Source organism: Mercenaria mercenaria, chromosome 2, assembly GCF_021730395.1.
Source record: "Mercenaria mercenaria strain notata chromosome 2, MADL_Memer_1, whole genome shotgun sequence".
Taxonomy (NCBI): Eukaryota; Metazoa; Mollusca; class Bivalvia; order Venerida; family Veneridae; genus Mercenaria; species Mercenaria mercenaria.
In genome coordinates, this window is record NC_069362.1 from 52,377,577 (window position 1) to 52,401,027 (window position 23,451).

General features: G+C 38.1%; 1 protein-coding gene across 1 annotated transcript in view; it reads right to left on the reverse strand.

Moving 5' to 3' along the window:
• Window positions 1-23,451, reverse strand: part of LOC123563967 (probable ATP-dependent RNA helicase DDX46) — a 128,327-nt gene that overhangs the window by 98,567 nt on the left and 6,309 nt on the right. Inside the window, exons 2-7 of the mRNA XM_045357166.2 lie at window positions 19,573-19,833; window positions 19,145-19,238; window positions 7,035-7,262; window positions 6,696-6,755; window positions 5,342-5,446; window positions 683-748 (exon numbers count right to left, since the gene is read on the reverse strand). Of these exons, the coding sequence (XP_045213101.2) occupies window positions 683-748; window positions 5,342-5,446; window positions 6,696-6,755; window positions 7,035-7,262; window positions 19,145-19,238; window positions 19,573-19,833 (814 nt within the window). The remainder of the gene's footprint in view (window positions 1-682; window positions 749-5,341; window positions 5,447-6,695; window positions 6,756-7,034; window positions 7,263-19,144; window positions 19,239-19,572; window positions 19,834-23,451) is intronic.

Below are 23,451 nucleotides of genomic sequence, written 5' to 3' on the forward strand. Positions count from 1 at the left end.
CTGAGTAACGGACCATATGATGGTCATGTGAAAAAAAAACTATATTAAGTTTGAATGAAATCTAAGTGGTAGAAAGGGATACAGAGTGAAAGTGAATTAATCTTTAACATGAAACCCTAAGTAAAATTGGGGCATTATTCATGAAATATTGGTGCAAGAGTTATTGCCTTTGAGTCATATGATGTGTGTGCTGAGGGGCAACAACTATTTGAAATGTGAAGCAAATCCATCCAGTAAAAACAGAGATACATGTGAAAGTGCATCAAACCTTATAACAAGCTGCAGATGCAGGGGTGAGTTGGATGGCTCTCCGTATAATTCATATAGTCGAGCTTAAATGTTAACTGAATTTTTTAATTGCCTGTAAGGCCAATAACACAGAACTTCTACCTGCCCAAAAGTTTACATTGAACCTCAGTAGAACCACTGACAATTTTCAAGCCAGGTTGATAGCTTCCTCACCTGACAGAAGAGCAGAGCTTGAACTCAGAGGTAGAGTGCAAATGATTTGATTCCCTTTAATACAAAAGTTTAATTCCCAATAAGGCTTATTTAGAAACACCTTTATTTTATGTGGAAACCTTTTTTTTGTACCTAATCTAAAACAAATATTCAAAAATTAAGACAAGTCCAGGTAAAGCAGTAAAAATCATGTAGTAAAAGAACATGTAACAGTACATACCTTTTTTTTCTTGATCATGTTCAGCATAGTAGAGTCCAGATCTTCCTCCTCTTCTTCTGAGGAATACTGAAATAACAATGTTACATATAAAGGGAGATAACAGTATTTAGAGATTTATCTCAGCATCATATCCATACCATTCTCATTTGAAAACTACAATAATTGCAATCTTTCTTTCATGCTGTTCTTATACAGGACTCATTCCTGAAACAAGAGCTGTCTCCATAGGATGACACATGCCCCCGATGGCACTTTGAATGAATAGTTATGGCCGATGTTAGAGTTTAGGACCTTTGAGCTACGGACCTGGGTCTTGCGCGCGACACGTCATCTTACTGTGGTACACATTCATGCCAAGTTATTTGAAAATCCATCCATGGATGACAAAGATATGGACCAGACACGCCCATCAATGCACTATCCTTTAACGTCTAAGTGTGACCTTGACCTTTGAGCTACGGACCTGGGTCTTGCGCGCGACACGTCATCTTACTGTGGTACACATTCATGCCAAGTTATTTGAAAATCCATCCATGGATGACAAAGATATGGACCGGACACGCCCATCAATGCACTATCCTTTAACGTCTAAGTGTGACCTTGACCTTTGAGCTACGGACCTGGGTCTTGCGTGCGACACGTCGTCTTACTGTGGTACACATTCATGCCAAGTTATTTGAAAGTCCATCCATGGATGACAAAGATATGGACCGGACATGCCCATCAATGCACTATCCTTTAACTTCTAAGTGTGACCTTGACCTTTGAGCTATGGACCTGGGTCTTGCGCGCGACATGTCGTCTTACTGTGGTACACATTCATGCCAAGTTATTTGATAATCCATCCATCGATGACAAAGATATGGACCGGACACGCCCATCAATGCACTATCCTTTAACGTCTAAGTGTGACCTTGACCTTTGAGCTACGGATCTGGGTCTTGCGCGCGACACGTCGTCTTACTGTGGTACACATTCATGCCAAGTTATTTGAAAATCCATCCATCGATGACAAAGATATGGACCGGACACGAAAATTGCGGACAGACTGACAGACCGACAGACTGACAGACCGAACATTTGACATAAATGAAAATTTTCTCAGGAAAAGATCTAGTTACCTGACAGTTAGTCTGTCAAAAAGAATAAATTAGATTATTCTATATATACATGTACAAGCAAACTCAGTGAATTATCATCCCTCACCAAAAACAGAAACATCATAGAAATTGTTATAATAGTAGTTACAAAGCCATTTTTTTTTCTTTTAAAGCAATTGGCAAGTGAGAAGACATTTGCTTTGAAGTATTTACTTGTGAAACTTGATAGTGGGTCACTAGTTCTATATTCATGTTCAGTCTGGTAGTGGTACAAAGAATGTTCTGAAAGAACCTCACATGCCCCATGCACAACTACTGTGGTTACTGATCACTTGTGTGAAGTTTCATTAAATTGTGTCAAGGGGATGAGGAGAGATGGTGCACACAAGATTGTGTCTACGGACGGACAGACAGACGGACAACCTGAAACCACTATACCCCCCTTACAACTTTGTTGTTTGGGGGGTACAATGATGGAAGACAGACAATGGATGAATGACAGACAATGGATGGAAGACAATGGATAGATGACAGACAATGGATGGAAGACAGACAATGGATAGATGACAATGGAAGACAGACAATGGATGAGTGATGGATAATGGATAGATGGCAGACAATGGATGAAGACAGACAACTGATGGATGACAGACAATGGATGGATGGATGGATGACAGAAAACGGTTTGAAGACAGACACTGGATGGATGACAGACAACTGAAGACAGACAATGACTGGATGACAGACAATAGATGGAAGACAATGGATGGATGACAGACACTTGATGGAAGACAGACAATGGATGGAAGACAGACAATAGATGGAAGACAGACACTGGATGGATGACAAACAATGGATGGAAGACAGACAATAGATGGAAGACAAACACTGGATGGATGACAGGCAATGGAAGACAGACAATGACTGGATGACAGACAATAGATGGAAGACAAACAATGGATGGATGACAGACACTTGATGGAAGACAGACAATGGATGGAAGACAGACAATAGATGGATGACAGACAATGGAAGACAGACAATGACTGGATGACAGACAATAGATGGATGACAGACACTTGATGGAAGACAGACAATGGATGGAAGACAGACAATAGATGGAAGACAGACACTGGATGGATGACAAACAATGGATGGAAGACAGACACTGGATGGAAGACAGACAATAGATGGAAGACAGACATTGAATGGATGGCAGACAATAGATGGAAGACAGACAATGGATGGAAGACAGACAATAGATGGATGACAGACAATGGATGGATGACAGACAATGGATGGTAGACAGACAATAGATGGAAGACAGACACTGGATGGATGACAGACAATGGCTGGAAGACAGACACTGGATGGATGACAGACAATGGATGGATGACAGATAATGGAAGACAGACAATGGATGGGTGATGGATAAGGGATAGATGGCAGACAGTGGATGAAGACAGACAATTGATGTATGACAGATAATGGATGGATGGATGGATGACAAAGGATTGCAGACAGACACTGGATAGATGACAGACAATGGATGGAAGACAATGGCTGGATGACAGACAATAGATGGAAGACAGACAATGGCTGGATGACAGACAGTGGCTAGAAGACAGACAATGGCTGATGGCAGACAATGGCTAGATGATAGACAAGGGATGATAGACAAGGGATGGAAGACAGACAACAAATGGAAGACAGACAATGGATGGATGACAGACAATGGATGAAGACAGACAATGGTAGACAGAGTTTGGATAGATGGCAGAGAATGGATCGATGAGGGACTAGACAATGGACAGAAGACAGACCATGGATGGATGGATGGATGAAGGACAATGGATGGATAAAGGGCAATGGATGGATGAAGGACAATCAATGGCTGAATGACTATGTATGGATGAATGACAATGGATGGATGAAGGACAATGGATGGATGAAGGACTAGATTAGAGACCACCAATCATTTTCCCATAGACTAACATTATAACATTATGGCATGTTCGGCCTTCCATAAATCTAAACATGTATATCTAATTACATGTTTTTCAAGAACTATCTTAGTTCTACCAAAATATTGGACGAAACACATATGAACAGTGATACCTTATCTAAGTAATTTTCATGTGAATAAGATGACCCCATGTTTACATCGTTGGCATGGCGGGAGAAATTCGGTTGATAAAAAAAAATTTGAATACACATAAAAAGTAAAAAAATTGTCAAAATATATAATAAAATACTTCAAATGCAGTAAAAAATCTCAATTTTGAAAAAAATAATAATTTCTTGGGTTCGTTTACATGACTGACCAATCAGAACACACAGACGCTACCTTATTCTCAGGTATACACTTACCTCATCCCCAGTAAGTTCCTTGTACTTGTTTGAATTGGTGGTCTCTGACCACTATGCATGGATGAAGGACAATGGATGGAGGACAGACAACAGGTCAGAGACCACCAATTCAAAAAAGTACAGGGAACTTACTGGGAATGAGGTAAGTGTATACCTGGGAATAAGGTAACGTCTGTGCGTTCTGATTGGTCAGTCATGAAACAAACCCAGGAAGTGATTATTTTTTCAAAATTGATATTTTTTCACTGCATTTACAGTATTTTATTATACATTTTGACAAAATTTGCTACATTTTATGTGTATTGAAAAAAAGTTTTATCAAACGAATTTCTCCCGCCATGTCAATGATGTAAACAGGGGGTCATCTCATTCACACGAAAATTACTTAAATAAAGTATCACTATTCATATGTTTTTCGTCCGATATTTTGGTAGAACTAAGATAGTTCTTGAAAAACTTGTAATTAGATATACATGTTTCGATGTATGGAAGGCCGTACACGCCATAATGTTACAATGTAAGTCTATGGGAAAACAATTGGTGGTCTCTAACCAACAGATGGATGATGGAAAATGAATGGATGATGGACAATGTATGGATGATGGACAATGGATGGATGACAACATTGGATGGATAATAGACAAATGATGAGAACAAACCATAGACAGATGAAGGACAATGGACAGATGACGGATAATGGATGGAGAACAATGGATGGAGGGTAGACAATGGATGGAGGGTAGACAATGGATGGATGAAGGACAATGGATGGAGGGTAGACAATGGATGGAGAACAGACAATGGATGGAGGGTAGACAATGGATGGATGAAGGACAATGAAGGTATAAAGGACAATGAATGGATCTGTTTGTTTGTCTGATTTAGGTTTAACACCATTTTTCAAGTATTTCAGTTATGGAACGGCAGGCAATTAACCTAACCAGTATTCCTGGATTCTGTACCACTACAAAGCTGTTCTCCGAAAGTAACTGCCAACTTCCCCACATGAATCAAAGATGGAGGAGAAATTATTTCAGACAAAGTATCTTTTGTCAAATCATCATGGAGAATATACACCCCATCCAGGGATTGAACTCACGACCCTGCCAGCTGTAGATCTGCACTCTCCCTACTGACCACAATAGGTCACCATGAAGACATTCACTAGAGTACAAAGCAGGTACTATACCTCCATAAGATCTGTATTATTAAGCATGAGCTCCCCTTTCTGTACTGTAGGATCTGTTTTCTTCTTGGCTACAGCTGTTATTATTGTAACTTTACCACTTGAACTCTACAACATAACAAACATAAAATTACTTTTCTATGCTGTCCATTCTTGTATGATACACTTCTCCTTGGTTACAATGGTAAAAGTTATAACTTTACTGTTTAACTATGAAACACATTATATTCAAACATAATATGCTAGTTTGGCATTGTCTGCTACAATTTCTATACTGCTAAATCACTCCCTGACAGACACTATTTCTAAATTTCAGCATGTATAGTGCAGAACAAGACAGATAACTTCCTTTTCTTAATTTAGAACATTCACCATTAATGCTGCATTTTTAAGAATATGCAACAACTGCCTCTACACAGTGAAAACTAGTGCTATCAGTTATGGCGATTAATACCCCATGTCACTTTAATACTGGGAAAAGTAAGATGTTGTGACCATGACCTCTGACCAAGTGTGACCTTGGCCCTGAACCTAGTGGACTTGATTGTGCACTCAGCATGTTGTCTTGAAGAAGTTAATAACTGACGCAAGGTTTATGAAAATGTTTCTGGTTAAGAAGATCTGGAGTGGACAAACTTGAGCCATTTGATCTCTGACCTCTGTGACCTTGACCTTGGACCTAGTGACCTTGATTGTACATTCCGCATGTCATCCAGGTATGTTTAACAATTGATAATAATCTAATGAAATTCATTCCAGTTGTTTAGAAGATATGGACATGAATTTAAGCTATTTGATTTTTAACTTCTCAGTGACCTTGACCTCAGACCTGGGTTGTGTTCTCGGCACATCATCTTGATGACATTAATAATTGATACTAGTTTTGAGAAAATTTTCCCAGAGTTTAGAAGATACAGAGTGGAAACAATATTTCACCATTGACCTCAAAGCATGACCTAGACCTTGGATCTAGTGACCTGGGTTGTGCGCTCGCATGTCATATTGATGAGGTTGACAATAAATGTTAGTTTCTTGAAAATTGTCCAAGCAGTTTAGACTATATGAAGACAATACAATTTCACCTTTGCCTTGTAACCTATGTTGTGTGCTCTACATGTTGTCTTGATGAGGTCTATATTTGATGCTAGTTTTATGAAAAATTTCCAAACTGTTTAGACAATATGGAACAGACACAAAGCTATTTCACCTCTGACCTCCAATCTGATTGACTTTGACCTGGGAGATAGTGACCTGGGAAAATAACGAACTGACACAACAGATGGACAAGGATGATTTCAATACTGCCCCATTATACTCTGTATCTAGTGGTATCAAAATTGTAGGGGAATAATCTTACATTATTTGTATCCATTGGTGCTTTAGTCAGCTCTGGCTTCTTTATCTCTTCATTCACACACTGAAAAAAAAAAACACTGATTACTGTTTAATAGTTTAATATATAAATTCAGCTTCAGCTTTTGGAGAAATCCTCTTTTAATTTTTCAAAAAATAAGTAAGTGGCACAGGGTTAGCAGGCTAGACTGAAATGCCAGTAATCCGGGTTAGATGACAGGGATTAAGTCTGAGACCTGCTGTGAACTCGGCTGGAAACAAGTTGTTCCATGCATTCCAGGTGAGGACCTTCACCGACTACCAATGTTTAACAAGAAATTTCTTGACATTAGTCTACACTTACTTGCATATAAGCATCAAGTGGATCAACTTCATCATCATCTTCAGTTTTCACACCTGTATCTACACTCTCCTCCTCATCATCATCCTCATCCTCCAGGCTCCACTTCTTTGATGGAGGAGCTATATTGATTGGTAGGAGTTCTTTTGTCTTGTTTTTCTCTGCTCTCCATTTCTCAATCCTTTCCCTCCGCTTCTGCATTTCCATTTCAAGTCTTTTCTGTTCTTCTTCCTTTTAAAAGATTCAACAAAGAAATTATTCACTGACTACATATCTTACTAAAATATAGAAGAATGTAACATGCACTACGCACAACTAGGGTTGGTACTGATCACTTGTGTGAAGTTTCATAAAATTGTGTGCAACGGTTCGGGAGATTGGGTGTAACCAATGAAATAGAGATTGAAAAAAAATAATGGTTACTAATTCTGGCACTTTTGGCTATAAAATGGCTCCAAGTTTTTGCAATTGGCTAAAGTCATGGCTACAAGTGTGAAGGAGCCAGTGGAGGCCCTTTATTTATTGTTCTTATTTACTCTGTATTTTTGTTTGTTATAAAAAAAATTCCCAAATTTGGTATTTTACGATGCAAATTTCCCCTCCACCCTTCCCCAAAACCATAAACAAGAGGGTCATTGACCCTAAAGCGCTCGCCTGTGTACAAGGCTTCAAGTGTGTTTGTATAAGTACAGAGTTAGGTTTCTTCTATGTAAGCCTATATTATATACATGTCACACACACTTTTGAACCTAGGGCAATAATTTGAACAATTATGGTAGACATTACAAATCTGATATTTTTTTTTTTACCTTAGGGCAATAATTTGGTCAAGCATGGTATACATTAAGGGAAAAGTGACCACGCCCCCTGGCAGCCATGTTTTTTGACGAATCGGAATAATCTGAACAATCTTGGTAGAGGGTCACACAAGAACCATTTGTGTAACATTATTTTTTAATAGGGCTAGCAGTTTCACACAAGAAGATTTTTAAAGTTTCCACTAAATACATGTAGGGAAAAGTGACCACACCCTCTGGCGGCCACGTTTTTTGACAAATCAAAATAATTTGAATAATCTTGGTAGAGGGTCACACAAGGACCATTTGTGTAAAATTATTCTAAAATCGGGCCAGCAGTTTCACACAAGAAGATTTTTAAAGTTTCCACTAAATACATATAGGGAAAAGTGACCACGCCCTCTGGCGGCCATGTTTTTTGACAAATCGGAATAATTTGAACAATCTTGGTAGAGGGTCACACAAGGATCATTTGTGTAAAATTATTCTAAAATCAGGCCAGCAGTTTCAAACAAGAAGATTTTAAAAGTTTCCACTATATACATATAGGGAAAAGTGACCACTTCCTCTGGCGGCCATGTCTTTTGACGAATCGGAATAATTTGAACAAACTTGGTAGAGAGCAAACAAGGATCATTTGTGTAAAATTATTCTAAAATCGGGCCAGCAGTTCCACACAAGAAGATTTTTGAAGTTTCCACTATATACATGTAGGGAAAAGTGACACGCCCTCTGGGGGCCATGTTTTTTGACGAATCGGAATAATCTGAACAATCTTGGTAGAGGGTCAAACAAGGACCATTGTGTAAAATTATTTTAAAAATCGGGCCAGCAGTTTCACACAAGCAGATTTTTAAAGTTTCCACTATATACATATAGGGAAAAGTGACACACCCTCTGGCAGCCATATTTTTTGACGAATTAATATAATTTGAATAATCTTGGTAGAGGGTGACATAAGGACCATTTGTGTGAAATTATTTCTAAATTGGACCATCGGTTTAGGAGGAGATGTCATTTTAAGATTTTTCTATTTTTAGCTCTGGCGGCCCCTATGTGAAACCAAGCGGAACCTTTGAACAACTTTGTTAGAGGACCATCCAAGTAACATCCATGCCAAGTTTCATCAAAATTCATTCAGTAGTTATGGAGAAGATGTCTTTTAAACACAATTGTTGACGACAGACGCATGCACGCACGACGGACACAGCGTGATCACAATAGCTCACCCTGAGCAATGCTCAGGTGAGCTAAAAAGGGCTGGTATATAGTATATTAACAAAAATCAAAGATTACTAACTGCAGATTTTTTTTCTGAAAGAACCTAACATGCACTATGAACAACTAGGGTTACTACTGATCACTTGTGTGAAGTTTCATTAAATTGTGTAAATGGGTTCAGGAGATTAAGCACACACAAGATTGTATATGCAGACTATATGTAGTATAGTAACAAAAAACAAAGTCCTGTAGCTTTAGATTTTTTTTTTCTGAAAGAACCTAACATGCACCATACACAACTAATGTTGTTACTGATCACTTGTGTAAGTTATATTAAATTGTGTCAAGGGGATGAGGAGAGTTGGTGCACACAAGATTGTGTCTACAGACAGACAGATGGATGTGCCACCGAAATGAAGGAGGAGGCCATTTCTTTTATTTCCTTTTGTTGTATAGGGGGCCCTGGCCCTATAATTTAATGCTAACGGATTGAAGCTATTGTTCTCTCTTGTTCTCTTTACAGTTAGATGGCCCTCTCTTTCTTTTAAGTTGCTCAGACAGACAACCTGAAACCAGTATACTCCCCCTTTACAACTTCGGGATTGGTATAATAATGCATATTAAAGTTACTGCCAAACAAAGCTCTTAAATGACTTCTGAGCCCTATTTAGTGTGATCTTGAGATTGGGGGCTTTTGTTTGCAAGTTACACTCTGTCTCATGAGGCAAACAGTAATGCTAATTAAAAATCAGACTGTTCCAGACAAGTAACGACCCGACAAGCTCTAAAATGGCCTTCATGCAAAATACAAACAAGATTGCTCCATGCATGCAAAGTGCCCCCATTTGAATAAATTTGATAGAGGACATTCCAACGATGTTACAATCTAAGTTTGATGAAGATTCATCAAGCAGTTCATGAGAAGAAATAATTAAAAGCTTTTTTTATTTTTAGGTCTATCTGCCCCTAAAAGTGGCTAAGTGCCCCCATTTGGACAAATTAGGGAGAGGACATTATAATAATGCTACAGAAAAAGTTTGATGAAGACGTATCAAGTGGTTCTGGAGAAGAAGCTGTTAAAGGTGTTTTTTTTTCTTCTTCCAGCATTAGCCACACCTGAAAAGAGCAAAAAGCCCCCCTTTGAGAAAATTTGGATGAGAACATTACAGTGATGCTACAGATCAACTTTGATGAAGATCCATCAAGGATCCAAATGCCCTCATTTAAATAAATTTGTGAAAGGACCTTGCCAGGATGCTACAGACAGTCTGGTGTAATTCTGACCAGTAGTTTCAGAGTAAATGATGTTATGTAAATTGTGGATGTCAGATGCCAGATGATGGATGCCAAACCATCTACTTATACTAATAGCTCACCCTGAACCTTCAGTTTTGGCGAGCTAAATAACATACATTATTCTCTCACATGTTTACTGTTTTAACCATAACATAACGCATTTCTCTCAGTAAATTTTATTATGATTCTGGCATGTTGCAACAAATGTATAAACTAAATATAATCTAGTCTTAGAAAAGAACTGCTTGCATGTGGAAACACTTTCCTGATAATAGGCAATATGAAAAACACAAGTTATAGACCTTGGCCATCTTCTTTCATCACACCAACACAATTTCAGGTCATATGATGATTTTACAGCCTTCCCTGGTGAAGGAAGACCCCAGATGCCTCTCTGGGCAATAGACACTTAAGAAGAACTATAAAACTTCAGTAAGCCAGCTGGATGGCTTCATCATATAAAAAGAATTTGCTCTGATTTTTCTTACACATCTACTGCTGATAAACAAATGTATAGTTTCAAAGCTATACCTCTTGTAGACTTAAACAAAACAAGCGCGATTGCATGGACACCTTGCTTGACTTTATGAAAATGTTTGTCAAGACATATTTATTAAAAGATACATTTAAGTAAGTGTAAGCAGAGTAAACAGGAGGCCCAAGTGGGTCTAAGGCACTCACCTGCCATATGACCTTGCTTTTGACTAAGTTTGGTGGACAGTTCATTAAAATGAAAGATATTTAAAGTTTTTTTTTCTATATTTTGCTGTGACAGCCCAAAAAAGCATAAACATTAGAAAAAAACTTGATGATAAGAAGTTGTTTAAATAATTTTCTATTTCTAGCTCTGGTGTCCCCATAAAAGAAACAAAGTACCCTCAGCTGGATACATTTGGCATATTAAGACCTTATAATGATGTTACAAACGTCTGATGAAGATCCATCAAGCAGTTCATGAGAAGAAGTAATTTAAAGGAATTCAATTTTTAGCTCTAGTGGCCCCTAAAAGGGGCTAAGTGCCTCCATTTGCACAAATTTTTGAGAGAATTTGAAAAAAAATTGGTAGAGGACCTTATAACAATGCTACAGACCAAGTATGATGAAGATCCATCACGTGATTCATGAGAAAAAGTCATTTAAAGTTTTTTTCTATTTTTAAGCTCTACTGGCCCGAAAAAGAGACCAAGTGCCCACATTTGAAGAAAATTAGGAGAGGACCTTATAACGATAATACAATAAGAAACGTGGAAATTCAACGAAAATCAGGTTTTCAAACTTTGCATCACGCCAACATGTTCTTTAAAACAAGTATGCCCACGGGCAGAATGTCGAGCCCGCCAGCTGTCAAGTGTGACCTTGACCTTGGACCTAGGGACCTGGTTCTTGCGCATGACACTCCATCTCATAATGGTGAACATTCATGCTATGTTACATCAAAATCCCACCATGCATGAAGAAATGCTTCAGACGAACTTCAATTTGACCTTTGACCTCCAGCTGTGACCTTGACCTTTGAGATAGGAACATGGGGTTTGACATGACATGCCTTCTCATTGAGGTAAACATTTATATTAAATATAAACAAGACTGGTCCATGCATGTCAAAGTTATAGTCCGGACAAAATCAGACGGACGCACATACACATAAAGTGGAGACTATATCGAGCTCATCGCAAGCAGGCTTTACAAAAATGGTTATATTCTATTATACATATCTGACTGCATCCAATCATGCCATTCAGAAGTACAGGTATAAGAAAAGTACATATGTCATTTCCCTATGTAATTTATGATTCTTTGATAAAAGCTACCTAAACACAAAGTTTGTTGACATTAGGTGCACCCAAACTAAAGATATTGAGCATAAAACCATTTTTCTATTTTTAGTAACAGTGACCCAAAATACAATCCAAAGCTAGTTCTTATATTTAATAAAGTATAATAATTTAAAGTTATAAACTAGAAACCAGTTTTTTGATGATCAAACTGAAAAAAAAATCTATTTTTTTATTATAACTATGACCATATCTTTCTATATTTAGTTACCAAATGGCCTTGAAATGACCTTTTTGTCACTGAAAATAAAACGAAAAAAGAAAAAACATTTGGGGGTCTCAGTGAGATTTGAACCGACACCCTTCGATTCCACAGCACAAAAAATCTATTTTTTATTTCAAATATGACCCCATTTTTCTATTTTTAATTACACTGACCTTGACCCTGATCGAAGTGACCTAAAATACATCCCCAACCTTTTGTGTTTGATAAAAGCTAACTATACACCAAATATGCTGACAATAAGTGTACCAAAACTAAAGATACTGAGTGGAAGCCATTTTTCTATTTTTAGTAACAGTGACCCCAAATATCATTCAAAGCTAATTTTTCAGATAGCCTTGCTGTACACAAATTTTGGTGGCAGTAAGTAAGTCCAAACTAAAATTATAAAGTGGAAACCACCTTTTTGATGATCACATTGAGAAAAAAATCTATTTTAGGAATTAAAAAAATCTATTTTTGGTAACTGTGACCTTGACCTTGACCAAATGGCATTAAAATGACCTTTTTCATTACAAAAAAAAACACAAGAGGGCCATGATGGCCCTATATCGCTCACCTGTTATCATTGCACTTGAGGACAAAGGACAAGAAGGTCCTCAGAAAAAATATCTAAGTCCAAAGGACAGTAACAACAAAGGGAAGAAATTTAACCAAAAAGAAAAAAAAAATCTTACAAGGTATAGATATGTCAAAATACACCTAAATATTGGAGGTACCATCCATGTTGTACCACAGAAAAGTGGTCTCGGTTTTTCCCTACGGCCAATAATAAAAAAGTTACTAAATATAAGCTATTTATAGTAACGTAAAAGGAAAGTAATTAAAAAAAATAAAAAAATATTGTAAGTGAACAAAATAAGGATCTGCCAAATAAATCTGTTGACATAAATGAAATTTCAGATCAGTATCTTCATTAGTTACGGAGATATACCCATTTTAATTTAAAATAAAGAGAGGTAATTTGACATAAAATCAGTCCATAGTTATCTACCCTGATTGGCTCAGTCCAACTAATGACAATAATGAAATTTCAAATTTCAAATAAGTCCTATAAGTACTTATTGATATAAATCCATTTTGAGTACAATCAGGGGAGGTAATCAGATATAAAATAACTCTGAACCTACACTTGGATCTGATTTGTCATGGAATCCAAGAATTATAATTGTTGTTGAAGTTATTTTGGAAGTTTGTATCAAATAAAACCATAAATGAAGTCTCTATATGGCTGCAAAAGCCAGAATAGCCAAATTTTGACCTTTAAGGGGCCATAACTCTGGAACCTATGAAGAAATCTGGCCAGTTCAAGAAAGGAACCAAGATCTTGTGGTGATACAAGTTGTGTGCAAGTTTGGTTAAAATCGAATCATAAATGATGCTACTATTGTGCAGACAAGGTCAAAATAGCTAATTTTGGCCCTTTCAGGGGCCATAACTCTGGAACCCATTATGGGATCTGGCCAGTTCAACTAAGGAATCAAGATCTTATGGTGACACAAGTTTTGTGCAAGTTTGACTAAATTCAAATCATAAATGAAGCTGCTATTGTGCAGACAAGGTCAAAATAGCTAATTCTGGCCCTTTCAGGGGCCATAACTCTGGAACCCATAATGGAATCTGGCCAGTTCAAGAAAGGAACCAAGATCTTATGGTGATACAAGTTGTGTGCCAGTTTGGTAAAAATCCAATCATAAATAAAGCTGCTATTGTGCAGACAAGGTCAAAATAGCTAATTTTGGCTATTTCAGGGGCCATAACTCTGGAACCCATAATGGGATCTGGCCAGTTCAAGAAAGGAACCGAGATCTTATGGTGATACAAGTTGTGTGCAAGTTTGGTTAAAATAAAATCATAAATGAAACCACTATCGTGCAGACAAGAAATTGTTGACGGACGGACGCATGGACGGACGGACTGACGACGGACGAAGGGTGATCACAAAAGCTCACCTTGTCACTATGTGACAGGTGAGCTAAAAAAGAGTAAAAAAAATTATTTGGATTTCAGTAGGATCTGAACCAACGCCATTCCGTCCCACTGACTAAAAAGTAGTTTTTGGCCCAATGGCCACCGTAAAATTTTCTAAGTGTGAAGATTAAATAAGATTTCCTGACCTTGAACTCGACCCCAATGACCCCATATACAATCCCAACCTTGGTTTTCCTATATGCTACCTAGGCCAAGTTTAATTTCAATACATCAATGCAAACTGAAGTTACTAAACGGAAACCATTTTTTCTATTTTAGCAACAGTGACCTTGACCTTGGCCCAAATTACCCCAAATGCAATCCCAACCTTTGTCTCCTTACCATCTATCTACAGGCCAAGTTTGGTGTTTATAACTTGTTCTGAACTAAAGTTATTGTGCAGAAACCAAGTTTGACGCTCGCCTGCCCACCCACCTAATGACATACTCCAATCTAATAACCAAAAACATGGTTAAAAGAAGTTTGATGAAGATCTATCCACTGGTTTGTTAGAAGAAGACATTTCAAGGAACTTCTATTTCTAGCTCTAGCTAAAAGGGGCCAAGTGCCTCCATCTGGAAAAAAATTAGGGAAGACCTTATAATGATGTTACAGACCAAGTTTGATGAAGATCCATCAAGCGGTTGATGAGAAGAAGCCTTTTAAAGATATTTTCATGTTTTGCCCTTGCAGCCCCTACAAGAGGCCAACTGCCTCCATTTGAAAAAACTGGGAAAGGAAGCGCTACAAGTCCAAATGGGGGCATAATTTGGCCAAAATACATGTCTGAGTTATGGGACTTGACCCAGTGAGGTTGGTAATTGACTTAGTAAAAGAAACAAGAGGGTCATGATGTTTCAAATGTCAAACTGATGATAAAATATTAAACAAGAGGACCATGATGGTCCTGAATCGCTCACCTCTTCCCACATGACCCAGTTCTGAGTATGACGTCGTTTTTTCTATTATATGACATAGTGACCTAGTTTTTGAGCTCATGTGACCCAGTTTTGAATTTGACCTAGATATTATCAAGATAAAAATTCTGACTAATTCTCATGAAGATCCATTGAAAAATATGGTCTCTAGAGAGGTCACAAGGTTTTTCTATTATTTGACCTATTGACCTAATTTTCGAAGGTACGTGACTCTGTTTTGAACTTTATCTAGATATCATCAAGGTGAACATTCTCACTAATTTTCATGAAGATCTCATGAAAAATATGGCCTCTAGAGAGGTAACAAGGTTTTTATATTTTTATATCTGCTGGCCTAGTTTTCGACCGCACGTGACCCAGTTTTGAAACTGACCTAGATATCATCAAGGTGAACATTCAGATCAATGTTCATGAAGATCCACTGAAAAATATGGCTTCTAGAGAGGTCAAAAGATTTTTCTAATTTTAGACCTACTGACCTAGTTATTGCCCGCAGTTGACCCAATTTCAAACTTGACCTAGATATCATCAAGATTAACATTCAGACCAACTTTCATACAGATCCCATGAAAAGTATGGCCTCTAGAGAGGTCACAAGGTTTTTTTATTATTTGACCTACTGACCTAGTTTTTTAAGGCACGTGACCCAGTTTCAAACTTGACCTAGATATCATCAAGGTGAACATTCTGACCAATTTTCATGAAGATCCATTCAATGGTATGGCCTCTAGAGAGGTCACAAGGTTTTTCTATTTCAAGACCTACTGACCTAGTTTTTGATCGCAGTTGACTCAGTTTCAAACTTGGCCTATATATCATCTAGATAAACATTCAGACCAACTTTCATACAGATCCCATGAAAAATATGGCCTCTAGAGAGGTCACAACGTTTTTTCATTATTTGACCTACTGACCTACTTTTTGAGGGCACGTGACCCACTTTCGAACTTGACCTAGATATCATCAAGATGAACATTTTGACCAATTTTTATGGAGATCCATTCAAAAGTATGGCCTCTAGAGAGGTCACAAGGTTTTTCTATTTTTAGACCTACTGACCTAGTTTTTGACCGCACATGACCCTGTTTCGAACTTGACCTAGATATCATCAAGATGAACATTCAGACCAACTTTCATACAGATCCCATGAAAAATATGGCCTTTAGAGAGGTCACAAAGTTGTTCTATTATTTGACCTACTGACCTAGATTTTGAAGGCACGTGACCCACTTTCGAACTTGACCTAGATATCATCAAGATGAACATTCAGACCAACTTTCATACAGATCCCATGAAAAATATGGCCTCTAGCGAGGTCACAAGGTTTTTCTATTATTTGACCTACTGACCTAGTTATTGATGGCACGTGACCCACTTTCAAACTTGACCTAGATATCATTAAGGTGAACATTCTGACCAATTTTCATGAAGATCTCATGAAATATATGGCCTCTAGAGAGGTCACAAGGTTTTTCTATTTTTAGACCTACTGACCAAGTTTTTGACCGCACGTGACCCAGTTTCGAACTTGACCTATATATCATCAAGATGAACATTCAGACTAATTTTCATGAAGATCCCATGAAAAATATGGCCTTTAGAGAGGTCACAAGGTTTTTCTATTATTTGACCTACTGACCTAGTTTTTGAAGGCACGTGACCCACTTTCATGAAGATCTTGTGAAATATATGGCCTCTAGAGAGGTCACAAGGTTTTTCTATTTTTAGATCTGCTGACCTAGTTTTTGATGGCACGTGACCCAATTTCGAACTTGACCTAGATATCATCAAGGTAAACATTCTGACCAATTTTGATGAAGATCTTGTGAAATATATGGCCTCTAGAGAGGTCACAAGGTTTTTCTATTTTTAGACCTACTGATCTAGTTTTTGACGGCACGTGACCCAGTTTCGAACTTGACCTAGATATCATCAAGATAACATTCTGACCAACTTTCATAAATATCCCACAAAAAATGTGACCTCAAGAGTGGTCACAAGCAAAAGTTTACGGACGGACGGACGCACAGACGACGGACGCTGCGTGATCACAAAAGCTCACCTTGTCACTATGTGACAGGTGAGCTAAAAAGTCAGTAGGTCACATTCATGGTCAATGAATTTCAGGTTTACGATTTTTATGCAAAACTGTGTAAGTCATCAAAATTTCAAGACTGTATCTTAAAAAACAAGTAAGTAGGTCAGTAGGTCAAGGTCACAATCAAGTGACATCATACTACTTGGGGTCATCAGGTAATTATAATTAAATAGCCTTGGAAATAGGATCAGATGATTTTTTTAAGTATTTTTCCTATATAACTCACATAATAACTAAGTGACCCCAGGGCGGGGCCTCCTTTAACCCCAGGGGCATAATTTGAATAATTTTGGTAGAGGACTACTAGACAATGCATCATACCAAATATCAAAAGCCTAGGTCGTATGGTTTCTGACAAGAAGATTTTTAAAGCTTTTTCCTATACAAGTCTATATAAAACTTGGGACCCCCAGGGCAGGGCCTCTTTTCACCCCAGGGGTACAATTTGAATAATTTTGGTTGAGAACCATAAGGCAATCCTACAAACCAAATATCAAAGGTCTAAGTGTTGTGGTTTCAGACAAGAAGATTTTTAAACTTTTTTTCCTATATGTCTATGTAAAACATGCGACCCCCGGGGCGGGGCCATATTTGACCCTAGGGGGATAATTTGAACAATCTTGGTAGAGGACCACTAGATGATGCTACATACCAAATATCAAAGCCCTAGGCCATGTGGTTTTGTACAAGAAGATTTTCAAAGTTTTCCCTATATAACTCTATATAAACCATGTGACCCCTGGGGTGGGGCCATATTTGACCCTAGGGGGATAATTTGAACAATCTTGGTAGAGGACCACTTGATGATGCTACATACCAAATATCAAAGGCCTAGGCCATGTGGTTTTGTACAAGAAGATTTTCAAAGTTTTCCCTATATAACTCTATATAAACCATGTGACCCCCGGGGCGGGCCATATTTGATCCTAGGGGAATAATTTGAATAATCTTGGTAGAGGACCACTAGATGATGCTACATACCAAATATCAAAGGCCTAGGCCATGTGGTTTTGTACAAGAAGATTTTCAAAGTTTTCCCTATATAACTCTATATAAACCATGTAACCCCCAGGGCGGGGCCATATTTGACCCTAGGGGGATAATTTGAACAATCTTGGTAGAAGACCACTAGATGATATTACATACCAAATATCAAAGCCCTAGGCCATGTGGTTTTGTACAAGAAGATTTTCAAAGTTTTCCCTATATAAGTCTATATAAACCATGTGACCCCCAGGGCGGGGCCATATTTGACCCTAGGGGGATAATTTGAACAATTTTGGTAAAGGACCACTAGATGATGCTACACACCAGATATCAAAGTCCTAGGCCCTGCGGTTTTGGACAAGAAGATTTTTAAAGTTTTTCCTTCCGGTTGCCATGGCAACCAGAGTTCTGCATGGAATTCAATTCTTTGAAAAATTTTGAAAGGGGGCCACCCAAGGGTCATTCCTGTGAAGTTTGGTGTAATTCTGCCCAGTGGTTTTCAAGAAGAAGATTTTTGTAGGAAATGTTGACAGACGGACGATGCACGACGGACGCTGGACATTGAGCGGACACAATAGCTCACCATGAGCCTTTGGCTCAGGTGAGCTAAAAATAAGTTTCAAAGCTAATGCCTTTATATGATAGCCATATGTACTTGCATGCAAAACTTTAACCAAAGGGTGATGCTGATGCCAGGGTGAGTAGAATAGCTACACTATTCTTTGAAAAGTCAAGCTAAAAATATACCTTATCAAGGGGTTCATCTTTAACCCTTAGAGCTCCTTCAGCATACCTCGAAGGTGACTTGCTTTTTGACCTATCTTTGGAACGGGATCTCTTCCTAAAATGTTCAAAAACTTGTTTTCCATCTCAAACTTCTTAAAACATTAAAATACAGAACCATTTTATTTGGATATAAGTGATGAGTAACTTTCAATATATAAGGACTTGCTTCTGTCTTTTTAATTTCAAGACAATTTTTCACATAAATATTAAAATTTTGTCTGTCTGATATGCCTTAGAAAGACAAGACAGTAACAGCTAAGATAGTGGAATTTTATACTATATTCACATACATTTTTTCTCTGTAATAATTATACCTTTGCGCCTTAACACAAGTTAAAAGTAGAGAGTATGTTTATTACAGCTCTTAAACTTAACATTAAACTTCAGACCTTCTTTCCCTAGATCTTGATCTCCTTTTATCATCCTTTCTCCTCCGCTCTCTTGACCTAGATCTTTTGCGCTCCCTAGATCTAGAGCGCTTCCTTTCTCGTGATCTTGATCTTTTCCTTTCTCGTGATCTTGAACGTCTTCTCTCCCTTGACTTTGACCTTCTATCTCTTGACCTTGACCTTCGCCTTTCTTTTGACCTTGATCTTTTACGTTTCCTATCCCTTGATTTAGATCTTGATCTGGAACGTCTTCTGTAGGATCTACAAAACATAAAATTGTTATGAAACTAGAAGATGCTTTTGTAGAAAAGCACATATCTCCCCCAAAGCATGGTAGTAACAGGCAAGATGTCAATAGGGGACTGGAGCGAAAGTCAAAGAGACGCTGATGGTTTGCTTAGTGACTGATAGGGATCATCTACTCGGCATGTCCAATCATCCTATGAAGTTTCAACATTCTGGGTCAAGTGGTTCTCAAGTTATTGATCAGAAACTTATTCATGTTCAGGCCCCTGTGACCTTGACCTCTGATCAAGTGACCCAAAAATCAATATGGGTCAACTACTCTGTATGTCCAATCATCCTATGAAGTTTCGATGTTGTGAGTTAAGTGGTTCTCAAATTATTGATCAGAAATGGTTTTCCATGTTCAGGCCCCTGTGACCTTGACCTCTGATCAAGCGAACCCAAATTCATAAGGGGTCAACTACTCTGTATGTCCAATCATCCTATGAAGTATCAATGTTCTGAGTCAAGTGGTTCTCAAGTTATTGACTGGAAACTTTTTTTCCTGTTCAGGCATGTGACCTTGACCTCTGATCGAGTGAAAATGGGTCTTCTACCAGGGTTTTTTCTAGCAAATTTGGGAACATAGCCTATACCCCCAAAATTGGGAATTTTGACGCGTAAATGTTCCAAATTGGGAAATGTTTAGACCCATAGGATATAGTAAGAATGTGTTTAAGCACTTCCTCATGCACTTGTTTCACTTTGTACAACCTCTTTAACATACTTCCATTACAAAATTGTCCATAATTTGGTCAATAGTTGTGCAATTTTGATGAAATTTTTTTCAGATTGTAGACTGGGAATTTTTGCACTCATTTTGGGAAAAATACATACTTTTTGGCATTGGGAATATAGCCGAATAACGGCTATAAAAACGGCCGAAAAAAAAGCCTGTCTACTCTGCATGCCTAATCATCCTATGAAGTTTCAACATTCTGAGTGAAGTGGCTCTCAAGTTATTGATTGGAAACAGTTTTCCATGTTCAGGCCCCTATAACCTTGATAGAGAGATGGAGTGGCCCCAAAAACAATAGGGGTCATCTACCCCATATGCCCTACCATCCTATGAAATTTGAAGGTTCTAGGTCAAATGACTGTTCAATATTTTTTCTTCCAAACATGAACAGTGAACATTGGAATACCGTATCCCCCCGTTTAAGCGCCCCCGGGGGCGTTACATTTTGCACGAAAGGGGCGTTTATTTCTGCACCAAAATACAACAACAGTGTCATATGATGTGGGTGATGATGTGGAATAACAACTTCAAGTTTGAATCAAATCCGTTTAGTAATAGCCAAGATATAGAGAAAATGCATCAAAATTAACCTGAAAGTCTAAGTAAAAGAGGGGGGGGGGGGGGCATAATTCATGAAATATTGGTACCAGAGTTATGGACCTTGTGTCATATGATGTGGGTGATAAGGCAGAACAACTATTTTAAGTTTGAATCAAATCCATTTAGTAATAACTGATATAGAGTGAAAGTGCATCAAAATTTCAACCTGAAATTCTAAGTTAAAAGGGGGGATAATTCATGAAATATTGGTACCAGAGTTATGGACCTTGAGTCATATGATGTGAGTGATAAGGTGAAACAACTATTTTAAGTTTGAATCAAATCCATTTAGTAATAACTGAGATGTGAAAGTGCATCAAAATTAACCTTAAACGAGAGATGTTTTTGAGAAAAGCGTATGTCTCCCACAACTGTCTAATCATCTAGATTAGCATTTTTTCTCACTTATGTATCTGAGTCAACCATGCACCATGCACCAAGACCTGTATGATACACACAGTATCACTGGCATCAGTGTTTTCGGTAATTCAAGGGCCATAATTCTGAAGTGCCTGGGCCGACAAGTGCAGACAAGATTTGTGACAGACACACACACACACGGACACACACACAGACAGGACTAAATCAATATGTCTCCCACCACAGTGGTGTGGGAGACAAAATTCTAATTAAAAGGGGGACATAAATAGAAGTGTTTTTCAGTTATCATCCGGAAACCATTTAAATGTTCCGGGTCACTGTAACCTTGATCTTTGACCTATTGACCTCAAAATCAATAGTCTGCTGGTCATGACCAACCTCCCTATCAATTTTCATTATCTTAGGCCCAAACGTTATTGAGATATCATCCGGAAACCAACTGGTCTACATACCCACAGACCGACAGACATCTGCAAAACAATACACCCCTCCTTCTTCAAAGGGTTACTCTTTGCCTGACTTATTGGAAGTAAAATTTTCACCCCCTCAAAGCTGGTAAGTCATTTTTGTATTAGATATACGGTGGGAGGGGGCGTTTAAATGGGGAGATACCGTATTAAATATCATTTTTGACTTATTGGCAATATTGCACTGCTTTATGTTGAGAATGAATACATTCATAAGCAAAGGAGAATGTCATATATAACTATACAATAAACAACATTGTTGTCATAATCTTAATTCATCTATAGGTATTAAATAGAAGGAGTGAATTAAATGCATGTGTGCATCTCTAACAACATCGGTAAGTTATTAGGCCTAAAAAAAAAATATGTCTGTTTCCTGTAACCCGACCGACCGTAAGTTTTTACCGCCGACCGCAATTTTTTTATGGGCCGAAATTCGAGATTCTGATCATATCTTTATTGATTATAGGGATAATTTAGTTGTACCCGACCTCGTTGCGCATAGTAACGAACGTTCCTGGTTCCGTCGACGTGAAACAACATGGCGAAAAGCCTGTTTGTTGGTAGTCTCGAGGTTCCGGGTTTTCACCCGCGAAAATCGAGAAGTTTTCTTTGATGCATATCGAGTTCAAAAGTTCTGCCCCTTGTCAATCAAAATCTCGGTGAATTTCAATACTGTTCGCCACAACAAGCGGAAGTATGGCAGTAGGCGGAGCGTCATATACTAATTAGCTACTGACAGATGTCAATCACGCCACGCGCCGACTGACACGTGGTCATCTCGTGGTTTGTATTTAGTACAATAATGTCCTTCATTATGAAAGGTGTTTATTGATCAATGTGTAAACGTTAATTGATAAACAATTCGTAGAAGAGCAGCCTATTATCATGTTTGTACCACTTGTTCAGGGGTCACGCTGTCGGTTGCGCTTGAGCCATTTGCGACAAAAGATTAATTGTGGCCCCGAAAATCTCTAATTGGCAAAAACGGCCCGAAGCTATGTCTGTCTGCAAAACTATGAACTTTGCCTGTTACACAATGTTTACTGAACGAAAGGTATCAGTGTAGAAAAAAACTTGTATGAACAACATCTGTTATTGAAAGGCGGGAGCAAATTTCAACAATTTTATTTGATTAGTCAGGCCTCGACCTTAGCGGTGGACCGTTGGACCGACGCAACCAAAATATCGGCAGATCCACTATCAAAAGTTGGGTAGACCGACGGTCAACCAATTTTCAGTCACGGTCTGCAAATAAAATAAAACCCTTAAAAGTGAAAAATAGAGGGGGAAATCGTACCCATATCGGAGAATTCACAAAACGAAACTTAATTTTGCCTTAGTACGGCATTCTACAGTTATAAGCATTGGCGAGTTAAAGTCAGGACAGCACGAATGGACTACTCC